This window comes from Tenrec ecaudatus, chromosome 16 (assembly GCF_050624435.1).
Source record: "Tenrec ecaudatus isolate mTenEca1 chromosome 16, mTenEca1.hap1, whole genome shotgun sequence".
In the NCBI taxonomy this organism is placed as follows: Eukaryota; Metazoa; Chordata; class Mammalia; order Afrosoricida; family Tenrecidae; genus Tenrec; species Tenrec ecaudatus.
This window is the reverse complement of record NC_134545.1, coordinates 93,767,435-93,788,293: the sequence shown is the minus strand read 5'-3', so window position 1 is coordinate 93,788,293 and position 20,859 is coordinate 93,767,435. Positions and strand designations below refer to the sequence as shown.

General features: G+C 47.7%; 1 protein-coding gene across 4 annotated transcripts in view; it reads left to right on the top strand.

Moving 5' to 3' along the window:
• The first annotated feature begins 3,313 nt into the window (after positions 1–3,313).
• XPNPEP1 (X-prolyl aminopeptidase 1) overlaps positions 3,314–20,859 on the top strand; it is a 53,798-nt gene continuing 36,252 nt past the window's right edge. Inside the window, exons 1-4 of one of the 4 annotated variants that reach the window (XM_075533551.1) lie at positions 3,366–3,443; positions 6,735–6,782; positions 10,477–10,643; positions 16,027–16,151. In XM_075533551.1, the coding sequence (XP_075389666.1) occupies positions 16,035–16,151 (117 nt within the window). In that variant the 5' untranslated portion in view covers positions 3,366–3,443; positions 6,735–6,782; positions 10,477–10,643; positions 16,027–16,034. Of the gene's footprint in view, positions 3,444–3,607; positions 3,769–6,734; positions 6,783–10,476; positions 10,644–16,026; positions 16,152–20,859 lie in introns of those variants that run through there. The other 3 variants (XM_075533553.1, XM_075533549.1, XM_075533552.1) reach the window with 3 other exon arrangements.

Here is a 20,859-nt window from a genome sequence, read left to right as displayed (position 1 = left end):
CGTTGGGGTTGCTGTGAGTCAGCATTGCCTCAAAGGCAATGAGTTTGAGTCACAAGGAGTTGGGGATTAAAGATGCTTTCTACTCCCATAATGAACTACAGTCTCAGAAACTCACAGGGGCAGTCCTGCCCTGTCCTATAGGGCTACTCTGAGTCAGCATTGACTTGATGGCAGTGAGCTAGCTGTCCCTTACAACGTGTCAACAGTCAGGATTTCCATTCTGGGTGGCCAGTTCCCGTTAATCTAATGTCCTTGTCGTCTTTGTTCTAGAGTAATTGCTGACCACCATTTTCTTATCAGTCCCTCATCAGCTCCACGGCTTTCCCTCAGACCTTAATATCCACGTGTGACCCCCAAACTGGTCGTTAAGTTGTCGTTTTCAAAAACTCTTTATTGGGCATTGGGTGAAGGTGTCAGAGGAGATCCATGTTTACCAGTCAACCGTTCTGCATGCTTTGTCTCATCTCATTCAATACAGTGCCCGCAATGTGCCACCATTCATTCCTCCTCTTCTTCCTGTTTCCATCACCCTTCTTCTTCCCAAACCCTTCTGAACGTTGTTCTCGGGCAAAAGCTGTCTTGCGATCTCGAAGGATTGTTGGAAAGTGTTCATACCTCCTTGTGCTGCTGCTTTCCTGTATAGACCACCTAGCAGCAAAACCTATTTGGTAGCTGCACTCAGGCTTTACCAACGTCAGAGCAAGAAGGAAGTGTGGCAATCATTTCTTTGAGAAGAATTAATGCCAGACTAGTCCCAAGGAAGGGAGCTCAGTGACATAGTGGTTACAAGTTGGGCGGCTAAATGCAAGGTCAGCAGTTTGAACCACCAGCGGCTCCTCAGGAGAAAGATGGGGCTTTCTACTCCTGTGAAGAGTGACAGTCTTGGAAGCCCACAGGGGCGGGTCTACCCTGTCCGTTGGGGTTGCTGTGAGTCAGCAGTGCCTCAAAGGCAATGAGTTTGAGTCACAAGGAGTTGGGGATTAAAGATGCCCCAATTATCCAATCTTGTCAAGCTCCTATTCTGCTCCATTCTCCCCCAACTCCTCCCTTGGGTACATTCCTCACATCCCTGGATCCGGTGAGTCCCTGCAACATCCCACAGCAACTCATCAGACTTTGAGGAAATGTGTCTGGGGGCAGAGGGTGTTGTTCAGATCCAGATCTGAAGGTTAGGCAGAAGCGTGCCAATGTACCATCCAGAGCCAGCAGCCACACATGCCCCCAAGTCTTCTTGCTTCTCCCGAAGCTCAGTAGGGAAATAGGCTAAGGCTGTTCAGGTGAGCCGATGTGTGCTAGACTCACTGCTAATGAGTCGAAGCTGACTCATAGCGACCCTATAGGACAGAGGAGAACGCCTTCTCTGAGTTTCTGAGACTGGAACTTTTTTTTTAAGGTTATTTAAAAAAAACATTTTATTAGGGACTCATACAACTCTTATCACAATCCATACATATACATACATCAATTGTATAAAGCACATCTATACATTCTTTGTCCTAATCATTTTCAAAGCATTTGCTCTCCACTTAAGCCCTTTGCATCAGGTCCTCTTTTTTTCCCCTCCCTCCTCACTGCCCCCTCCCTCATGAGCCCTTGATAATTTATAAATTATTATTTTGTCATATCTTGCCCTATCCGGCGTCTCCCTTCACCCTTATCTGTTGTCTGTCCCCCAGGGAGGAGGTCACATGTAGATCCTTGTAATCGGTTTCCCCTTTCCAACCCTCTCACCCTCTACCCTCCCAGTATCACCCCTGGTCCTGAAGGTATCAGCCACCCTGGATTCCCTCTGCCTCCAGCTCCTATATGCACCCGTGTACAACCTCTGCTCTATCCAGACTTGCAAGGTAGAATTCGAATCATGGTAGTGAGGGGGTGGGGGAGGAAGTGTTAAGGAACTGGAGGAAAGCTGTATTCTTCATCGGTGCTATGTCCCACCCTGACTGACTCATCTCCTCCCCTAAACCCCTCTGTGAGGGGATCTCCAGTGCCCGACAAATGGGCTTTGGGTTTCCACTCTGCACTTTCCCCTTCATTCACTATGGTAAGATTTTTTTATTTTTGATGATGCCTTATACCTGATTCCTTCGACACCTCGTGATTGCACAGGCTGGTGTGCTTCTTCCATGAGGGCTTTGTTGCTTCTGAGCTAGATGGCCGCTTGTTCACCTTCAAGCCTTTAAGACCCCAGACACTATCTCTTTTGATAGCCGGGCACCATCAGCTTTCTTCGCCACATTTGCTTATGCACCCGTTTGTCCTCAGCGATCGTATCATGGAGGTGTGCACCCAATGATATAAATTTTTGTTCTTTGATGCCTGAGAGGCTGTAACTCTTAATGGGAGTAGGAAGCCCCATCTTCCCCCCAAGGAGCAGCTGGTGGTTTCAAACTGCTGACCTTGCAGATTGTCGCAAAGCATAACCCTACAGTAGCAGGGCTCCTCATGAGTGCTGCAACCAGTCATCTCCCCTCAAAAGGAAGCTAGATCTTAAGTCACACCCTCAAACAAGGTAAAGTCAAAAGATGCCCCCAAGGAAACAGGGTGTGGCCTGGTTCACACCCTTTACCAAGGTCTCAATCCTACCCTATTCCTGTCCACTAGTTCAGCAGAGACTTCTCCAATTTGGGACTAAAGCCACAGGCTTATCAAGTCCAGAATTATAGTACATCACAGAAGGGACCATGGCTAGAAGGGCCACATTCACTGACCATAACTCCAAAGGGACGTCTCCTTTTAAAACACGTGATCAGTTTTATTTAGTGCCAACTCTGTGCCAGATACTGTTCTAAGCAGCAGGGATATAGCAATGAACTGGAGACCCTCTGCCCTTGAGAAATGAACATTCTGGGGGTGCACATTCCAGCAGAAAATAGATATTTCCCTTTTTAAGAAAAAACAAACCAACAAAATCTTCACCGCTTCCTGGCAATGAAAAACTTTTAAAACTATATACAGGCCATAATCCGGGGTAAAGTGTAGGTATTGCTTCTGCAGCTTCCCTGGGTCGTTCCAGGAGGTGCGATCGCTCATTTGAGAAACACTGCGACAGAGAAATAATTGTGGGGACAGCTCCAAAACCCCCCTAAAATGAGACCCTGCTCCAAAGCCTCGCGGTCTAGACCAGATTCTCCCAGAATCGGCCACAGCACCTGCTCCTCTTACAGGCCGGGGCATCCTCGGGACCGCTCGTCGCGGTGCGGCACCTCCAGCCAGAACGTGGACAGAACGATGGCGCGCCGCTGCAGGGGGGCCGCGGTGGGCGGGGCCTCGGCGCGCGCGCACGCCACAGAGGGGGGCGTGGTCTGCGGCGGGCCGGCCGGTGCGCGCGCGCGCGCCCGCTCCCGCCCTCGGCGGGGTGATCAGCTGGTCTGCGCTCCTCTGACGTGGGCCCCGGCGCGTCACCGCCGAATGGCAGCCTCCAGAAAGCCGCCGCGAGTCAGGTGAGGACGACCTGCCGGGGAGCCGGCGGCCGGGCGGCGTGCGGTCCTCCGGGCCTGGGCGATCGGGCTACTTCCAGGGGGCTGGGGCGAGCGCCGGGCGGGCCCGAATCGGGCCGGACTGGACCCGCGGGGACCCCCGGAGCTGGCGCCGGGGAGGGAGCCGGGCAGCCGGCAAGTTCCGGTTCGTTTCCCGCGGGGCCGCGGGCATCCCGGGGCAATCGGAGCCCGACGACCCGCCGCCGGTGCCCGTCGCCCCCGACCCTGCAGGAAGGCCACGCTGGTGCAGGAAGCCGGCCCCTGCGGACTGCTCACGGGGTCCTAGAAGGTGGGGAGCCCCGCCCTCTTTCCCGAGAATCTACTGCTTAAGTTACAACCTGAGATTCACCTTGCCGAGCTGTCAACTCTACAAAGGCCGGCGGCCGCCTCCCCTTCCCCACCCACTGGTTTCAGAGGCTGTAGGCGGAAATACTGGGGCTTAATCCCCTGGGAAACCTGGCCTAAGGATTTCCGTGGGCACTCCCTGGCGCTGGGACGTTAGAAAGAAGCATGCCAGACTCACTTTAAACAAATTATTACTTAGACTGTAACCCCCCCTCCGCACCCCCAACCAGGGCATACTTCTCAGCTGCTAGCCAGGTTAGCAGGATCACACCTCACGCCACAAATGCCAGCAGCCAAACAGCTAGGGTCACCCCACCACTTGAGAGCTGAAGGAACATTCTGGCACTTGGTGGGTAGCCAGACTTGGCCTTGGCCTTGCCACACTGTATTAGGGTGAGCAAGAACCTGTGGAAGGGTGTGGTCATCTATGGCCAGGTGTGACCAGGCGTTACAATCCTACATAAGAAAGGAGCCGTCTATTAAATGTTGCAAATGGGTTCAGGCAAATGGATAGTGGGGGTGGGGGTGGAGGGAGATTGCCATTTCCTTAGGTACCTCCCCCAGTGGCAGAATTTGAATTCCACCAAATATAAAAAAGTGTGAACTCTTTTCAGTTTAGCCGATGAAAAATGAAAACGTGATTTAGGCAAAAAGGGATTGCATTGGCTTCTAGTGCAGCTGGGTCCAGAAGCACAACCAGGACATAAGACTTGCCTCTGATGTCTTCCTTGTTGCCTGCATCCCCAGGTAGACTGATTCTTGTGATGACATAAGTTGTGTCCATCTCTGAGGTGAAGCCAGAGGGATGTATTGACCACACTTGGGTCCCAAAGCCTGATGTTAGGGTTTTTGAGCTTCATCTCAACCCATGTAGAGTGAAAATGGGGAAGAGACGTTCTCAGAAGGAAAACTAAGGTGCTTGGAGAGAGAGAGCGAAAGAGCGAGCGAGCGAGAGAGAGAGAGAGAGAGAGAGAGAGAGAGAGAAACATGAATATATAAATTCTATATGGGGTAGGCAAAAGCAGTCCAGCCTAAGACTTGTAGTCTACTGTCTGCCATTCATCTCATCTAAATGGAAGCATAAAATATGTTGGACTGGTGATACTGCGAGGGGGGGTGGTGGAAAGGGGGCCCCCGATTACAAGGATCTACATGTGACCTCCCTGGAGGTCGGACAACAGAAAAGTGTCCTACCAGCAAATAGTCCGGCCAGCAAAATCTGAGGGTTCTAGTTTGTCTACATTCTTGTCCATATTTGTGATCATCTGTCTTTCAATGGTAATATGCCCAGCTTGGTTTGAAGTAGTATTTCATTGTGGCTTTGGTTTGTATTTCCTTAATGATTAACGAGGCTAGCATCTTTTCATGTACTTTTGACCATTTGTCTGTCTTCACTCATGAAATGTCTACTTGGATCATTTGTCCGTTTTTAGATTGCATTATCTGGGTAATCTTGGCATAAACTAATGTCATGAAGATTTGTGCCCGTCTTTTCTTCAGCTTTAGAGTTCTTATTATCTGTGATCCATCTTGAGTTAATATTATATGTGGTGAGGTAGGGATCCAACTGTATTCTTTTGGATGTGGCTGTCTAATGACCCCCAGCAGCATTCGTTGAAGAGACCTGCTTTTCCTCGTTGAATGGTCTTGGCACTCTGCTACCTGAGGGTTTGTATGCGGGCCCTCAACTCTATCCCGCTGCCCTTTAACTTGATCCCTATGCCAGTGTTATACAGTCTGAATAATGATAGCTGTTTATTTAATCATTTTATTAGGGGCTCATACAACACTTAATCATAATCCATACATCCATTATGTCAAGCACATTTGTACATTTGTTGCCCTCATCATTCTCAAAACATTTGCTCTCCACCTATGCCCCTGGCATCAGTTCCTTATTTTTTTCCCCTTCCTCCCTGTTCCCCCCTCCCTTATGAGCCCTTGGTAATTTATAAGGCATTATTATTTTGTCATGTGTTACACTATCTGACGTCTCCCATCATCCACTTTTCTGTTGTCCGTCCCCCAGGGAGGGGGTTATATGTAGAGCCTTGTAATCGGTCCCCCCTTTCAAACCCACCCTTCCTCTACCCTCCCAGTATCGCCACTCACACCACTGGCCCCGAAGGGATCATCCGCCCTGGATTCCCTGTGTGTCCAGTTCCTATCTGTACCAGTGTACATCCTCTGGTCTAGCCAGATTTGTAAGGTAGAATTGGGATCATGATAGTGGGGGTGGGGGTGGAGAGGAAGCATTTAGGAACTAGAGGAAAGTTATGTTTCATTGTTGCTACATCGCACCCTAATGGGCTTGTCTCCTCCCTGAGACTCTTCTGTAAGGGGATGTCCAGTGGCCTCCACTCTGCACTCCCCGCCTCATACACAATGATAGGAGTTTTTGTTCTGATGATGCCTGATAACTGATTTCCTCAACACCTTGTGATTGCACATGCTGGTGTGCTTCTTCCATGTGGGCTTTGTTGCTTCTGAGCTAGATGGCCGCTTGTTTACCTTCAAGCCTTTAAGACCCCAGACGCTATCTCTTTGGATAGCCGGGCACCATCAGATTTCTTCACCACAGTTGCTTGTTCACAAAAACGATAGCTTTGTAGTGCGTTTGAATTGAGAAGATGAGTCCTCCAACGTTGTTCTTGTTTTTAAAGATCATCAGGGCTCTCCTACAGGAAGGAGCCCCGATGGCGATGCGGTCATGCATCGGGCTGCTGCCACGTCAGCAGTTCAAACTCCTAGCCACTCTGAGGGAGAAACATGGGGAAACCCACAGGGACTTGTCCCACAGTGTCGCTGTAGGCCAGCATTGATTCGGTGCAATGAGGAGTGACTTATAGCTACTCTGGGTACTTTTCATTTCTGTATTAATTTTATGATCAACTTGAAATTTCTTCATAGAACTCAACTGAAGTTTTGATACTTGTGTTGAATCCATAGAATGATTTGGTGAGTATTACCATTTTGACAATAGTAAGTATTCCAACCCATAAGCATGGGACGTCTTTATTTGCATCTTCTTTAATTTCTTTCAAAAATATTTCTTTCTATTCCTAAGTATTTTATTTGCATTTGGTTGCCCAGACTAAATTGTATCAGACAGCCTCAGCGTTCTTCCTGGACTTGGCTTTGCAGGCAGCAGCCTGATATCCAGCCCTCTGTGTCTCCAGGGCACCTCACAGTGCTGAAACTCAAACCATGAAACCAGAAAACAAGCCCAGTGCCATCAGGTAGATGCCGACTCAGAGTGACCCTATAGGACAGGGTGGAACTACCCTGTGCCTTTCTGAGACTGGACTCTTCTCGGGAATAGGAAACCCAGTCTTTCGCACTCAGAGTGACTGATAGTTTTGAGCAACTGGCTTTTATGATTGAAGTCCTATGGGTAACCAAGTGACGAATGCAGACATTTTTGTCTTTTTCCTGGTTCTAGGGGGAAAATTGAGTTCTCAAATGATCAGTGATCTTTTTGAGTCAGTGATCAAACGATCAGCTTGAAGAGGTTCTTCTGTTTTAGTTTGGTGAGGACTTTTATCCCAAAGTGTTGTTGGATTTCGTCACATGCTTTTTGTGTCTGTTAAGAGATTCATGTAGGAATCCTATAGGCTCTCTATGAGTCAGCATCACATCGATGGCAGTGAAGAGTTAGGAATCCTGGTGGCACAGTGGTTAAGCACTTGGCTGTTAACTGAAAGGTCAGTGGTTGAAACCGTCCAGCTGCTCCTCAGGACACAGATGTGGCCATCAGCTTTTGAAAGATTGATAGCGTTGGAAACCCTACTGGGCAGTTCTTGTCTGCCACAGGGTTGCTAGCAGTCTAAATAAGCGGTTCTCAACCTGTGGGTTGTGACCTTTGGGGGGTGGGGAAGGTGTCACCATCAGGAGGAACGGTGTTAAAGAAGGTTGAGAACCACTGGTTTAAATTGATTCCCTAACAATAGATTAGGATGTTCATGCAGTTTTTGTTTTGTTGGTGTGGTCCGTTGTTCTTAGGTACCATTGGGTTGTTTCAACGTCTGTAGTTACCCTATTTACAACAGAATGAGACGCTGTCTGGCTTTGTGCTGCCCTCATAAGCCCTGCTATGTTTGAGCCTCTTGTTGCAGTTACTGTGCCATTCCACCTCATTGAAAGGATCTTCCTCAGTGGTGTTGGCCAACCCAGGGACAGGGGAGCAACAAGTGATCCAAAACTAGTGTCAAGGAGGGTGTGAGAGGCCTGGTAGGGATTCAGCAAGGGTAATGTAACTGAGAGAAATTACTGAAACCCAGATGAAGGCTGAGCATGATAGTGGGACAAGATGAAAGTAAAAGGAAATACAGGAAAGAGCTAGGAGGCAAAGGGTATTTATAGAGGTCTACATACAGGCATGTGCATATGTAAATATATTTATATAGGATGGTGGGGCAATGGATCTACATGCATATATTTATAGGTTCAGTATTAAGGCAGCAGATGGACACTGGACCTCCATTCAAGTACTTACTCAATGCAAGGATACTTTGTTCTATTAAATTGGCATTCCATGATGCATACTTTACAGACACAATTGCTGAAGACAAATGTGTGCATAAGCAAATGTGGTGAAGAAGGCTGATGGTGCCCGGCTACCAAAAGATATAGCGTCTGGGGTCTTAAAGGCTTGCAGGTAACCAAGCAGCCATCTAGCTCAGAAGCAACAAAGGCCACATGGAAGAAGCACACCATCCTGTGTGACCCCGAGGTGTAGAAGGGACCAGGCATCAAAGAACAAAAAATCATATAATTGTAAATGAGGGTGAGTGCAGGGTAGAGACCCAAAGCCCATCTGTAGGCAACTGGACACCCCCTTACAGAAGGGTCACAGGGAGGAGATGAGCCAGTCAGGGTGCAGGGTAGCAACGATGAAACATACAACTTTCCTCTAGTTCTTAAATGCTCTCCCCCCCCTACTATCATGATCCCAATTCTACCTTACAAATCTGGCTAGACCAGAGAATGTACACTGTTACAGATAGGAACTAGAAACACAGGGAATCCAGGACAGATAATCCCTTCAGGACCAGTAGTGAGAGTGGCAATACTGGGAGGGTAGAGGGAAAGTGGGGTAGAAAGGGGGGGGGGACTGATTACAAGGTTCTCCATATAACTTCCTTCCTGGGGGATGCACAACAGAAAAGTGTGCGAAGGGAGATGTGGGACAGTGTAAGAGATAGCAAAATAATAATAATTTATAAATTATCAAGGGTTCATGAAGGAAGGGGGAGCGGGGAGGGAAGGCGAAAATGAGGAGCTGATATCAAGGGCTCAAGTAGAAATGATTGAGAATCATCTCTTGAGAATGATGATGGCAACAAATGTACAAATGTGCTTGATGCAATGGATGTATGTATGGATTGTGATAAGAGTTGTATGAGCCCCCAATAAAATGATTAAAAACAACAACAACAAAAGAAACTGCATGTGGAAGCAAAACACCAACATATATTCTAAGCTTTGCTACAAAAAAAAAAAAAAGATCTTCCTCTTTTTCTTTGACTTTCTCTGGCTCCTTTTATAAAATAACTTCTCCCTTTACCTTCTTATGAGATGGCTTTAAAAATTCATGGAAGATCCATTATCTTTTCATTTAATTTTCCACTAATTTTATTTGTTTGTTTCTCCTATTTTGCCTCTCCTGCCCTATATATACCCTTATCCCAACCTTTCCGGCGACACCATCTCCCCCCCAGCCCCCAACTGCTGTTAGACTTCTTGAAGTTAGGGATGTTGTCTATTTTATTCATTGTAATGTCTATAATAGGGCCTAGATGATAGAAGATCCTCAGTAAATATTTGCTCATTGAACTTGTGAGAAAAAGAAATTCATAGACTTTTAAACTTAGCACTTAAACCTTGAGTGGTGCATGGCAAACGGGATCGAGGGGGGTTATCAGACACAGGCTGAGGCTTCTGCCAGCCGCCCAGCACATCAGACTCCCCTGTGGGGATAGGGAACTTTGTGCAAATCTTCTAGCTAAGAAATTAATGTAAAAATTAGTCTCAGAAGCAAACAACGGTGCCAGTAATGCTTGTACAATCCAGGACTCTCGGCATGCTCATAGAAAAATGATCTTTACTGAAGATAGGTCTTTAATAAGAGATTATATAGCACAGAAGGAGTGACTCACCAAGAGGGAGGGGCAGCTGACCCAGGAAATCTGAAGATTGTTCCACCCAAAACTTCCAGTGAAACAGTCTGAAAAAACAAGTGCTTAAAGTGATCAAGAGCTAAAAGGAGGGATAGAGCCCGAGTGCATGGATAGAAGCCCTCTTCACACCATGAGGAGAGACAGAACAGGCCGATCAGAAAAAGAATCAGGTAGAACTTGTTGACAGGTGGTGACAAATCGAATCACTGAAAATAGACTCGCCATGGGACTAGCTCAATAGATTAGGTATGGTTTAGGAGAACACATGCATTGGAAGCTGGATCTGAGGGGTTGACCTACCATGGAAATGTCTGACCTGAAAGCTTGAGTTAACCCGTCCCTTTAAATTGGGGTGAGAGTTCTTCCCATTCAGGAAACAAAACTGCTAAGTCAAGTTGTTGTCCCCGCTGACTGAGCCTTGCCACGTTTACTGGGGTCAGAGTCTACACCATCCTGTTCTTTCGCTTTTCTAGGACGAATCACCTGGATTTTCAGTTGAGAAACTTAAGGATAACTGGTCCACACAGGTGCAGAAGCAGGTAACAACTTGGCCTGCAAGTTAGGTTGAAGATCTCAGAAGGAGTTCAGACCTCTCGTCCCTTCCACCCCAGCTCACTCCCAAGTTGGGAGAGAAGAGAAGGTAAGATGTCCGTGTTTGACGAAGGCTCAGGGTGAGGGATTGGTTCTAGAAATTAAAAGTCATTTTGTCCTTTGGATTTCTGGATGATTGGTTACTGTTTCTATAATACAGGTGTTGATAACTCTTTTAAGGTAGTAAGAGAATTAGATTTTTTTTGGACATATTTTTATTACAGGGAAATGGGGATAGGTTAGTATTGAAAAAATACTATTCTGATTTTTCTAATCTTTAATATAGCCCTTTCTAATTTCTAATATAGGCCTTTATTGAATGCTAGAGATTAGCATTCAGTTTTCATTGCAATGTTAGAAAATGAGGAAGGTTTTAAATATTATTGCCCTTCGTAAATCCAGTTTGCATTTTACTCACTGCCATTGAGTCGTTTCCAGCCTTCTGACTCTTATCGACCCTACAGGCCAGGGTAGAACTACCCCTGTGTTTTCGAGATGACCGTAACCCTTTATGGGAATAGAAAGCCCCGTTTTTCTCCCTGGGAGCATCTGGTGGTTTAGAACTGTGGACCTTGCAGATCTCAGCCCAACGCATAACCTCTATGCCACTGGGGCAATTAGTTTACATTTAGGAAAGTCTTGTTTTTGGTGGGGGTGGGGTGGGCACAGCTTCTGTGCCCATTCCTTTTTCCCAGAACTTGAGTTACCAGAAACCTGAATTCTGAATAAGTGGTGTATCATTCCCAGGTGAACCCCTGTTTTTCTGTAGCCTTCCTCCCCAGGAGAACCGCAGCATTTCCTTTCAACTAGTGAAAAATCGAAAGTTCAGGAAAAATATCATGGCTGTCCAGTTGTTCTTTGGAAGCTCTCTGCTATAATTGCGTGTGGTTTTGGGTTTTCTTTCTTTAAAAAGTTTGATTGTTTCCAACAACATTTTGGTTAGATTAGGAGGGAGGCGGAATGGGCCAAGGGAGAAGGAAGAAAGCAAGGGCAAAGATCATCAGCTGTAGAGGAGAAAGAGAACTTATCTTTTTACTGAGGGTGAAGAAGTGCAGGCTCAGGGTGTTTCAGTTGGCCCAGTTGTAGACCCCAAGTGGAAAGCAGAACCCGTCTATTTGGATTCCTTTGACCTTAAAATGTTTTGGGCCTTTTAGACCCTCGGTAACATGGGACAGTAGCACACGGAGCCAGGGATCGGGTCGACCTTGGGTCTGGTTCCTCTGTGACTTGGGCAAGTATTCACCTCCTCGTAGTATTCCTTATCTATAGAATGGGAAGAGTGATCAGTTCCTTAGAAGTTATTTTGGAAAAGTAACCACGAAGGCATGGAAAGCCCTCAGCCCTTGCTCCGCTCCAGGACAGGGAGACTGAGCTGTGGAGGCTGGAAGAGCATCCGGCATCTGCACGTGTTCAGATGACACAGGTTGTAGTAAGTCAGCCCAAGGCAGGGAGGAACTCCAGCTGGTGCTTCAGATCCAAATTTGCCTAATTTCCAAAGTACCTACAACACGCCAGAGCTTTGCTGAGTGTTCTTGCTCATCTCATCTTGTTACTCTTCCCAGCCACCCAGACAGGTGATGGTGTGGCGCTTTTCATGTGCTTAGAAGCAGTCAAAAGTCTGGGGTGTTAGAAAGGCTGAGGGCTTGGGACTTCATTCTGAGGGCATACCGTCATATGCCAGAGACTTGTATGAGTCATCCTCTGTAAGCCGTGATCTAAACGTGTCTGGCAGTATATGAGCTCATGTTACATCATTCGGTGGACCTGTTGCTCTTGGCTTCCCACCTCCTCGCATACCCTGCTCAGCTCTTGGCTGCTCCTAACATTTAATGGGATGAGGAATAAGCCGATGCAATAATACATCTAAAATCCTGCCCTTCCGTCTTCTCTTCGGGATGACCACAGACCCAAAGTGGTGGCATTGATTCAGCGCACTCTGGTGGGGCCTGTGCTACACACTGCCTGTGGTGCTGTGTGCCAAGTGTTAGGTCCTGAAAGGAGGACACATGAAGGTGACAGGGTCCCTGCCCAAAGAGAAGCAGCAGGTGTTTCTGCTGTCGCACACACCACCAGCATCGCATTTATGGTTTGTTTGTGTTAACTATGAAGTTAGTTAACTCTTAATGATCATTACAGAATTTTACATGACCTTTACTCTGTGTCACAGCTATCTGTGAATGCTTGTCATTCGATAACTTAATTCTCACAAAAATGACACCACGTGGCTCTATCAGCCATGACTTCCGCCACCTCCATCTCGGCTGCCTTTCCACCTCCAGGGCTGGGTCTGCAGCTGTCTGACGATTCAGTCACTCTCCAGGTCTCCTGCCCTCGTGGCTCCAGCTGCCTTGGCCACTGATAAGCATTGTGGTCACCTCAGTGGCAACCGCCACCCTCGGGACCAGCGGCCCGCTCCTCACCATCGCGGCCCTCTCCACCTCCACTGACCACGGCGCCTCTGCTCGTCACATCCCGTTTGCGGCCGTGCTCCCAGTTCTTCCCAGGTGGGCAGGATAGGTGCCCAAGGAGTGGCTGTGTCTGACCAGTTTCATTCGAGGGTCAGCAAAGAGGAGGAGAGATGAAGAGGCATGGTATGCAGAGCAGGTGGCATGGTGGCGAGAAGTATGAAGATGCCCCGGGAGTCGAGGAAGGCTCAGGAGGCCCATGATTCTGAGGAGCCTGAACCCTCCTGCAGGAAGAAGAATGTGATGATGTGGCAGGGGATGGACGTCAGCATGTCTCCGGCAGGAGATGGGGATGGACGTCAGCATGTCTCCGGCAGGAGACAGGGACTGGTGACCAAGAAGCACAAATGTCTTTGGCTGGCTTTACATTTTCCCTTTGATGTGTTTCAGTTTGTCATCGATTATGTTGACTTTACTGATGAAGCGATTGGTAGTGGCGCTACATAGGACCACAAGCGCTTGTCATGGGTAGATACACCCCCAGTTGGTACCCATCCAAAGCCTTGAGGCACACTGTGTCCAAATAGAATGCAAATTCTAGAAGGAAGTTAATGATCTGAGGGGAAAGATATTGGCATCAACCACATAGTGAAGGCACCACAGGCCCCAGTGACACTGTGGGTTAAGCCTCGGGCTGCTGCCCACTAGGTCGGTGGTTCAAATGTCCCAGCCACCCTGAAGGAGAAAGATGAGGCTGTCTGTTTCCCTGAAGTTGTACAGTCTTGGAAACCTTAAAGGAATGGTATTCTCTGGGGGTGTTGGTGAGTCAGAATCAACTCCGTGGCAGTGGGCTTGGTGGTGCAGTGAGTTAAGCACTGGGTCTGAACTCGCCAGCCCCTCTGTGGGAGGAAGACGAGGCAGTCTACTTCTGTCCACATTTCTAGGCACGTTACAGAAACCCTACCCCTCTTGCAGGGTCCCTGTGCATCGGAATAGACTTGATGGCAGTGGGCTTAGGGGCACGGTGAGTGAAGCATCGGGCTGCTGGCCAAAAGCTGAGTGCTGTGAACCCTATGAAGCGGCTCTCCTTTGCGCTACAAGTCGAAGTGACTCGACAGTAATGTTCTTTTTTTTTTTTGATGACGAGGATCAGATATTTGCTTTTTAAAACTCAATGCCCTCCCTGCCCACCAGGTTCATTGAATCGGAGGTCCCCAGGTGGTTCTGATGTGCAGTCAAGGGTAAAATCTTGCTCCAGAGAACACCTTCATTTTTGTTCTACTCTTTAAGAATTTAAATTGCTCAGAAACATGATACAGGTGTCTTCTGAAGCTCTTGAGATCAGTCAAGCTTTCCCGTGCTGGCAGGCTTATGAGAGCGCAGTAAGCTTTTAATACATTTGTTGGGCAGTGGTGGTTAAAATAGCTTCATTCAGTAATCAGTTGTTAATGTGTACCCACACCGACCTTAGGTAGCCCATGTATAGAGCTTTATTTGAATTTTCATCTTCACTATATTCTGGACAACTGTACACCGACACCAGGTGGGCCATTTTGATGACTGGTGTCAGCATGCCCATGCGGCACTCCAGTGTCCTTCACAGCCAGTTCTAGATCTCTTTGAGTGTGGAACGTGCTTCTTAAAGCTCTCTTTCATGATGAATTGTGAATGCTGATGGGGATATGCTCTGGATACCTCTTCTTGATGGCAGAAGGAGCCTTCTAATCTTGCCTCCATTGCTTGCAGGAGCCATTTAACTAAGGTGACAGGAGGCTCAGAGCAAAGTGGACAAGCCAAGTTCTCCCTCTTAGACTTGACATCATTCTGCTGTGCTTGGGATGTTTCCGGATACAGACGGTCCAGTGAGGGATCCGGTAGCTCTGGATCTAGTCAAACTCAAGCCAGCTAGCCAAGGGCCCAGCATCTGAGCTTCTCAGTTGCCTCTATCTCCAATAAGCTTCTCTTAGCTTCCATTGGAGGTGTTGACCAATAAACTTAGTTATTTCTGATCCGATTTTCTTCTGAAAGGCAAGGCATTCCTGGCTCAGTCCATTGGGTAAAAGGAAAACTTGCTCCCTGACAAGTATTCAAAAGGAGCTGTGATGCAAAGGACACGGACATGTCGGAATCCCAAGTGAGATGGTTTCCAGTGACTCATTCTTTGAATACTTGGGTACTTTTTCAGTCATGTAGATGGGATCTCACGGGGAAACCCATTGGGGATAGCCATGGTGACTGAGAACAGAAGCTCAAGGTGCTAGTGATGATGAAGGGAAAGAAGCAAAGGAAACATTAAAGCTAAAAGATCCAAAGGAGGCGCCTTCCCCAGCAGGGGTACAAGTCCCAGGGAGTTTGGGGTATGCGTCCTGGAGGATCACCCGAGTAGTGACGGCAGAGTAACTCGCTATTTCTTGCCTCATCATGCGTTAGAATGGCTTAGGTACAGTAAAAGCTTTGTGTTTTGAAAAGAATCAGAAACACGTATTCTATTCTGATTTTTAATAGTGTAGTTGGTGCCATTATTGGGATAGAGTAAATTATGGATAGTCACTGATCTCTAATTGGCTTAGTGTGAAGTCATTTTCTATAAGCATGGGGCCACAGCTATGGTGCTCGTCAGAACCGTTAACTAAGGTCAATATTTACAGAGAAAAAGATTTTTTTGAAATATTAAAAAAAATCACTAATGTGGCTTTAAAGTCATTTTGCATTTCCTTTGCTGCCAGCACAGATTCCCACTGTCTCACTAGAAGGTTTCTCGGTCTCGAAATAAGAGGGGTAGCCTAGGAATTTGGACGCGTCAGCATGAATATTCTTTGTTACACAGTAACCATTTGGAAATGATGTTTAAAGGCTGGCAACAGTAATGTTTCTGGCAGCTCTGGGCTTGATCTGTTGGTGGGGAGGTGAGTCGGAGACACAGCTGGAAGTGGGGTGCACTTTGGGAAGGGTCCCCCCCATCTCTGAACCAGCCATGTAGTTGCACCGGGCAGACGGGCTTTAGCACACACTCCTCTGTTGTTGCAGACGGCAGAATGGCTCCAAAGATAACGACGGAGCTGCTTCGGCAGCTGAGACAAGCCATGAGGAACTCCGAGTTTGTGACTGAGCCGATTCAGGCCTACATCGTGCCATCGGGTGATGCCCACCAGGTACCAATGGAGATGATGATGATGAGTCATCGATCTCCCTTTCTTTATCAATTCTCCCCATCTTCCTGCTTCCTCCCCCCCCAACCCCTGCCTGCCAACCCCAGTGTGTTTATAGGACTTCTAGTTGTTAATCTGCAACTGAGCATGTCCTTCAAGACCTGATAAAGGCCTTGTGGCTAGGGTCTTGGGGTCTCACCAAATACGTACTTTGATTTGGCCCAGCTTTCCTTGTTTCTAGTGACAATAAGTTTTGGTAGATTATAGAGGAGCCCAATTCTTGGACCTTATCTGTTTGGTGACGTCCTTTATTCTCACTCTCCCTAAATTGCCAAGCCTTGGGTTTTTAACTGTAGTAGGTATTGGGGATGGTGCTGAATTTCACCCCTACTTCCTTCCATATTTGATAGAAGCAACTCAGTAAAGCATACTTTCTTCTGGAACTCAATTGATCTACAAAGGAGAGAGTTGGGTTTGGAAAGGTGGGACCCTCGTGCGATGGGGCAAGAGAATAAAAGGATTCTAGGCTCTAACTCTTAGGTCAGCGAGCCCGCCAGCTAGGGTTGGCACACTTACCCCAGGAGCATGGGACTTCAGGAATTACAAAGAGGAATTTGAGATTCAGTTCCAGTGCTAATGGCTTTTTAGAGTAGAAGAGACAAAATACAATGATCAGTTCTTTCATAGAATTTTCCATATATATATCCTCTCCTCCCAAGCTACCTTAGCTATTGTCAAGGATACACAGATGAAAATGGTCTCATCCCAAGAAGCATACAGTTCAGTAATGGAGCTAGGGTGTATATTCAAATATCTGTCTTACAAGGTAGAATGGGCTAAATACCATCAAGCAAATTGGAACAGAAGAAGTTTGAAAATGAGAGGGGACCATGAGTGAGGCTCTTGTGGGGCAGGGGAGGTATTTGAGCTGAACCTTGAAGGATGAGTGGTGTATAGTTAAATAGCAGGGGAGGGAGGGAGGCAGGGAGGAGGGAGGGGCTAGATGGGAGGATTAGCAGAGAAGCAGGGAAGCTTAGAGTGCTTTTCAGAAATCACTTGGCAAGGCTCCCTGGCACGAGCCCAGGAAAGAGAGAAGCAGTAGTGGGAAATAGGCCCGGTGTTGCGGGTTCTTGCCTTGCAGGTAGCAGAATCCACGCAGGATTACCTTAAGCAAGAGAAATATTCTTCATAAGCGGTTAGGGGCAGGGCCACTGTGTTTGGTCTAACTGCAGGTGGGGAATGATGCGGTCCGAAGTTGTGCCGTGTCAGAGCCCCCGTTTGGCGTAATCCGTGGAATGCGAGGGCAGGAATGTAGCCCGTCCTCAGCAAGAACTGCGCTGGAAGGAGTTTCAGCTAGCCGACAGATAATAATAATAATAATGACAGATCATTATTTTTCTTTCATAGCCAGCAAGACAGGTGCCAATCTGGACATATTTATATCTCCGGATCTTAGTTTCAAGATTGCAGATTAAACTTTGGTATTAATGTAGAACACTGGGTGAGAAGGTGATTGGCATAATAGCTTGGTTTAGGCTATCGTGTGGGGGTAGGTGTCATGTGGTGTAGACATGACTGGTAGGGGTCCACTGTGATGGTGGGTGAAGCAGAAAAAGGACATTGTTGTAAGGTGAGCCAAGAGGCCCCCAAATGTCCACTTCAACTGGCTTCCTTTCTGCCCCTCTTCAGAGGCCCAGCCCTCATGGCTGTGACTCAGTTGCCAGGCTGGGGTTCATCTGAGGTGGGCCCCAAGCTCGGACCTTTGCCTGCAGACATGGGATCTCCTGGCCTCCAAGCAAATTACATGCTGAGATGAATAACCACAAGGATTAGATGATTCGAAGCAACAACATGAAGCTTAGGATACTTTGCTGTCTAGAACAGCATGCCCCAAACATGGTGTTTAACATTCCTTTGTGTCTTCTAGGATGTTCTACCAAAAAAAAAAAAAAAAAGGAGCTAAATGTGCACTGACTTCTAGGGAGGGGGTAAAAAGTATCCAACTCTATTCTACAGAATTCCTGCTGTGGGGACTCTGGGATTTTATAGGATACCTTCGTCTGCCCCGTCACCTCGCCCTTTTCCTTTCTTGTTAGATTAGAATGGACTTCTCTAAAAGGAGAGGAAGGGCAGATCTGTGTGTGAAGAGAGGCTCCTGGGAAGATCTTGTCTGTAGTGTTAGAGGACGAGGAGGGATGAGAACACATGGTGTCGGCAGAGAACGGCCGGTGGGTCATCTTAGCTGGACCTCCGAGAGAGCCGCTGGAGCTGGCAGGGAGAGGAGTGGCATGTGAGGAAGTCTTGGAGGTGGGGAGGTCAATGTTGGATGCAGTAGAGAGCCAGGAAGGAGAGAGGCTAGATTGATGAGGTGGTGGCTGTTAGGTCCCGTCCAATCACTTCCAATTCACTGCAACCCTGTGTCCGACAGAACGAAATGCTGCCCAGTCCTCCACCATCCTCACAATTGTGCCTCTGTCTGAGTTCATTGTCACAGCCACTGGGTCAGTCTGTCTCATTGAGGACCTTCCTCTTTTTCACTGCCCCTCTACTTCACCAAGCATGATGTCCTCCAGGGACTGACCTCTCCTGACAGCATTTCCAAAATAGATGAGAAGTCTCACCATTCCTGCTTCTCAGGAGCATTCTGACTGTACTTCTTCCAAAACAGATGGGCTTGTTCTTTTGGCAGTCCATGGCACTTTAAGTATTCTTTGGCAGCACCGTAATTCATACATCGATTCTTCTTCAGTCCTCCTTACCCAGTGTCCAGCTGTTACATGCATTGAAGACCATTGAAAATACCATGGTTTGGGTGGCACGCTTATTCCTCAAAGTTACCTCCTTGCTTTTTAATGATTTAAAGACATCGTATGCGGCGGATCCTCTCATTGCTTTGCACCGTTTGACCTCTTGACTGCTGCTTCCATGAGCATTGATTGTGGACCCTCGCAAGACAAAATCCTTGACAACTTCAGCCTTTTCTCCATCAGTCATGGCATTACCTATTGGTCCAGTTGTGAGCATTTTGGTCTTCTTTACATTGAGTTGTAATCCACACTGAAGGCCACGATCCCGGATTATCATCGAGTGCTGCTAGTTCTCTTCCCCTTCAGCGAGAAAGACTGTGTCATTCCATATCTGAAGGCTCCCGCCCATAGGCATCCGTACTCCCATGCACTGTCTTTATGGTCGACTCTGCTTCAGGAAGGCAGTTCTTCCTTAGTCATATGTTGATCACCTTCTGACCTCAGGGGCTCATCTTCTGACACCATCTCTTGACCATGCTTCTGTGCATTAGGCCTTCAGGAACTCACAGGTTTCAATGCTCTCCAGAAGGTTTGTAGCCGCTGATTCCTCTGAAGTGCACAGCCTTTCCTTTTTCCTGGTCAGTTAGCGCTGCTGAAACTTGTTCACTTGGGGTGATCCTGCTGGTATATGAAATACTAATAACACAGCAGCGTACAAGCCACCACAGTACAGCAAACTGACAGGCCAATGGGGGAGGTTTAAGGTTGGGTTTCCTAACTGATCGCGTCCTTTCACCTCTGTTCTCCTCCAGTGTTTTCTAGAATAGATAAACCAACTGAGGTTTTATCTTGAGCAATGGCTAATTGAGTAAGTAGATTGGGGAACACAGCTTGCACCCAAGTCATGGTAGAAACGGTAACAAGGAGCAGACCTGGGGACCCCACTGTTGAAGAAGCTCAGCTCCTGCCCATTTCCTCGGGAGTTCTTTCTTCTTGTCTTCCCTGGGTCGCTCTTGTGGGCTTCCCCCAACCTGTCACTCCTCGGAGCCGTGTGGGTGCTAGGTGTCATGCCGTGGGGCTCTGCTGGATTCACCAGTGGTGTTCTGTGTCTCTGAGGGCCTCCCACACTGAGGCTGCCATGGAACTCTGGCTGAGCCTTCTAGTGACTCCACTGTATTTGTGAACCTTGGCCTCCAGGGCTGGCCTCATTGGACAGAATGATCTTTGACCTGTGTGTGTTTCTGGGTGAGGGTGTGTTGGCAATTTGTGGTGTTTGTATGTTGTTGTTTTTTGTCTGGTTTTAGGATACAATCTGTATGTTTATTAGTAGGGGATGTTCTTGTAGCCAAGCCAAGGTCATCTTGATATTCTCAGGTCTTGGGGGCTGCTCCTGAGCCAACTTTTTTTTGGCGATCATAAAGCTGTGTTTTGGTCCAGGATCCCATTTGCTCAGTTTACAAGTCTCTGGCTTTCTGTTAGGTGGAGCGCATAGCTCCACGTAATGCCTTGTGAAACGCTGGGAGGGTAGTGCTGCCGGTCAGACCGTAACCGATGACCAGTCCCCACTCCCTCCACTGCCCGCTAGGGATCTTAGACTCTCAGAATTGGATGATCTCCCTTTAGATAAGGGAAAAAACTCCAACCCAAACTCACTGCTATCGAGTGCATACTGACTCACAGTGACCCTAGAGGACAGGGCAGAACTGCCCTTGTGAGTTTCTGAGACCAGAATTCTTTATGGGCGTAGAAAGCTTGGTGGCTTTCGAACTGCCGAACTTGCGCATTGTAGCCCAACGCGTAACCGTTACACCACCAGGGAGGCTTTAATGGCAGAAAAGATGTCTTCCTGTAACAATGAAAACTCAGCGGGTCAGCTTTGCACAATATTAGCTGTTCCTCCTGTTGCTCACGCCCTGATTTGGCGTCACGAATGCTAATTTTTCTACTCTGTTGTCTTTTTATTC